Source organism: Nicotiana attenuata, unplaced genomic scaffold, assembly GCF_001879085.1.
Source record: "Nicotiana attenuata strain UT unplaced genomic scaffold, NIATTr2, whole genome shotgun sequence".
Taxonomy (NCBI): domain Eukaryota; kingdom Viridiplantae; phylum Streptophyta; class Magnoliopsida; order Solanales; family Solanaceae; genus Nicotiana; species Nicotiana attenuata.
Genome location: NW_017671732.1, coordinates 50,650 through 54,293, shown reverse-complemented (window position 1 = coordinate 54,293; position 3,644 = coordinate 50,650). Strand labels below are relative to the sequence as shown.

General features: G+C 30.8%; 1 protein-coding gene across 1 annotated transcript; it reads left to right on the top strand.

Moving 5' to 3' along the window:
• Positions 1–472: 472 nt before the first annotated feature.
• Positions 473–3,114, top strand: LOC109209904 (acetylajmalan esterase-like). Its single transcript, XM_019373264.1, has 5 exons — positions 473–849; positions 1,735–1,941; positions 2,047–2,195; positions 2,376–2,649; positions 2,730–3,114. The coding sequence occupies exons 1-5, from the start codon at positions 549–551 to the stop codon at positions 2,948–2,950; spliced, it is 1,152 nt and encodes a 383-aa protein (XP_019228809.1). The 5' UTR covers positions 473–548; the 3' UTR covers positions 2,951–3,114.
• Positions 3,115–3,644: the final 530 nt, after the last annotated feature.

Here is a 3,644-nt window from a genome sequence, read left to right as displayed (position 1 = left end):
AATTATACAATATCTAGCTGGCATTTAAATACAGTACTTTTTAATATTACCATTTTTATTAGTAGTTTAATTTATTGGGAATAAACCCTCCATAAATAATATTCACGGTAATAAAAGTTGAATAATAACATAGCACCGAGATATGACAATCAACAAAAATAAAAGAGTGACAACGACACCAAGATTTTTACATAGAAAACCCTTTCAAGTAAGGGAAAAATCACGAGTGATATCACGTACTATAATAAATAATTTTATATTTTATAGGCCCACGTAAAATACTCTAAAGACCACTATAACACTCAAAAGATATATCAGTAAAGTGCTAATTTTCCTCCACAAGTTGCATAGGTTGCCTCCAAACAACAAATTCTCAGCCATGTATTTTCCACATGCCTATTAATTTCGGTCTTGAATGGATGGACCCCATGATAATTAACTCCTCCTACAATAAATTTAATTTTGTTATCGTCAATACTACATGTAGTATTTGTAAGGCTGAAGTTTCGGTTGCCTTAGTGCAGTTTTCTATTTTCAAAAGTTTGGCCATGGCACTGATAATAAGATCAGTTCTTCATCTCCTATTTATTTCCTTGATCAGTTTCGTGGTTCTTCAGCAGAAAAGTGATGCTGATCAAGAAGTACTAATGCTTCAAAAACCACGATTGATTAATTGCAAATTTGATAAAATATATCAGTTAGGTGACTCACTTGCCGATACAGGCAACTGTATCAGAGAGAGGATTTGTGGAGCTCATACTCTATGTGCAAGATTTCCTTATGGAATGAATTTTTTTCAGAATGCAACCGGACGTTGTTCCAATGGCATGCTCATGATTGATTTCATAGGTTTGATACTTTATCTCTGTTACTCTTGACGTGTTTTCCAGATTTAACTACATATAAAAAGTTTTACACCATCATAGAATTTTAAGTTGTGATAGTAGATTATCTGTCATTTTTACTAGGTTACTTACTACTCCATATTAGTCCGTTTCAATTTAGATGACATAATTTCTTTATTAGTCCGTTCCAAAAAAATAACACATTTCTATATTTATAAATAATTTAACTTCAAAATTTTCATTCTAAACTCTTAATGAGAAGTTTTTATACCTAGGCAAATATCATGGTCTCACTAAGCTTTTGCCCCTTAAACTTTTAGTACCACATATTTCAAATGACTTTTTTTTTCTTGAACTTGTGCCAATTAAGTCAAGCTACATCATCTAAATTGAAATGAGAGAGTAATAACTTATCATAGAAATATATTATAATTATAAATGATCTGATTATGTAAATATTCTTTTTACAATATTAGTGCATAGAACTAGTTAACCAAACAATCTACCCGTTCATTCAAATATTTTACCAACGTGGTGCATTCAATTTATCCTCTCAATAGGTGTGAGATTGATCTTGTGCTATGTTATAATATAAGTTCTTTACACCAATATTTCACTATAACAATAAAAAAAATTAAAACATAAAAGAGACTGTTATAAACAGGTTTGTTTGTACTTACTAGTCTACGTAATCACATTTTGACAACGAAATCCTGCTATCAAATTCATAGGATGAAGTAATAAGAAAATCATTTGAAGGCCATACTACGATATTTAATACTAAAGAAAATTGGCAACTCAGTATTAATTTACCAGTCTATTAAGTGTTGACTTTCTATCAAATTCATAGGATGAAGTAATATATGCTTTCTTTTCTTTTTTAACACAGCGCTGGAGTCTGGTCTTCCTCTCCTAAATCCCATCAAGGATCAAAATGCAGATTTTAGACATGGTGCAGATTTTGCAGTAGCAGGAGCTACTGCTTTATCAGTTGAAATTCTGGAAAATATGAAGATGGTTAATCCATCAACCAATAGTTCATTAAGTGTGCAACTTGATTGGATGTCTTCTCATTTCGAAAACACCTTCTATACTGGTAATTAATTAATTAATTTGCTAAATACTTCCTAGTAACTAGGAAATATGTAATTAATAATCTAATTTAACGGAAGTTGAATTGATGAATATTTTTGCTTGCTAGATTTCCGAGACAAATTGAACAAGTCTCTTTTCCTAGTTGGAGGAATAGGAGGAAATGAATTCAACTTTGCCTTATCGCAAGGTAAAACGTTGGAAGAGTCGCGAACGATAGTGCCAGAAGTTGTTGAGGCCATCATTCATGGCGTTAGGGTGAGTTTTTTATTTTATACAGTATTTATTTTTTATTTTTTATACGCCCAGGCCCAGCCAACTAGTGATTTAATTGCTTAATTATATACCCATCATCTCTCCTGTATTTTATCGATGTGAGATTTGCCTAAGGTGTCACCTTATATACCTATTACCTAATGATCTGTTTACCTCTTTCAGAGGGTCATTAGTTTGGGGGCTACTCGAATTGTAGTTCCTGGCAATTTTCCAGGTGGTTGTTTTCCAATTATCCTAACCAGATTCATTACGGATAACTCAAGTGCTTACGATGAGCACCGTTGCTTGAAAGATTTCAATAATTTAATAATCTTCTTCAATGATCATTTGCGGCAAGCCATTCTAGACCTAAAGAAAGAGTACCCAACCATTACACTCATTTATGGTGACTACTACAATGCCTATCTCTGGCTTTTACAAAATGCCATCAGTCTTGGTAAGTGATGCTAAAAATACGTACTCCTCATTCTTATGTGTTTATAAAAAAGTATATGCATTTATAAATTTTCTTTTCAGGATTTGACAAAAACTCTCTACAGAAAGCTTGTTGTGGAATAGGAGGAGATTACAACTATGACTTACATAATCAATGTGGAGCTATAGGAGTTCCAGTGTGCATTGACCCGAGTACTTACATCAGTTGGGATGGAGCTCATTTAACACAAGAAGCATACAGTTGGTTGGCAAGATGGCTAATTGATAATAATATCTTACCCCAATTGAACTGTCAAGCATAAGTGTATGAATCGGAAAGCATATTTCTTTTCTATTATATAGAAAAGGAAAGATGGTCAACCAAGGGCATATATGTCATTTCGAAAAAAATTATTGTATTATTTGCATTTCTTAAATGCATATTGTGTCATCCTTGATATACGTGGAACCCACATTCCCTTGACCACATCACTCCTTTAAAAGTTTAAATGTAATGTAGATTAGACTACTTTTGCATAGAGTTACTCCATGCAAATACTCATTTTGAATATTTTTTCTCATTTGATAAAATAATTAATTTTTTTTTTAGTCAACTAAAAATTTTCACAGAAAAAGTAAATTTATTTTTAAATAATAAAGCAACATTTACAAGATTTTCATATTTACCCATACTATTTTAACACAATTTAAAAAATAAATTTAAAAGGTTTTCATGTATTCACACTATTTGAAGGAGATTTCAAACCTAAAAGTTTTACATACAAAAGTAATTTTAAAAATTATAGTTTGTTAAACCTTAAAAGTTAATTTAAGTGATGATATTTGTTCATCTGTTCTAGGAGGTTATCTCTTATGTACTTAATTGATGTGAACGTTTGATTTATATGGTTTGAACTCCATTCTTCCATGATAAATTTTCAACAATCTATAAATTGTCTTAAAATATTTTATATTATTTCATTATAAAAATTACATATGATAAATCTATAGAAAAAA

Bases quoted from the DNA above. Each gene is read 5' to 3' on its own strand.
- LOC109209904 (XM_019373264.1), top strand. From the start codon at position 549: ATGGCACTGATAATAAGATCAGTTCTTCATCTCCTATTTATTTCCTTG. The intron at 850-1,734 runs GTTTGATACTTT...TTTTTAACACAG, and splicing joins GCTCATGATTGATTTCATAG to CGCTGGAGTCTGGTCTTCCT. The intron at 1,942-2,046 runs GTAATTAATTAA...TTTGCTTGCTAG, and splicing joins CGAAAACACCTTCTATACTG to ATTTCCGAGACAAATTGAAC.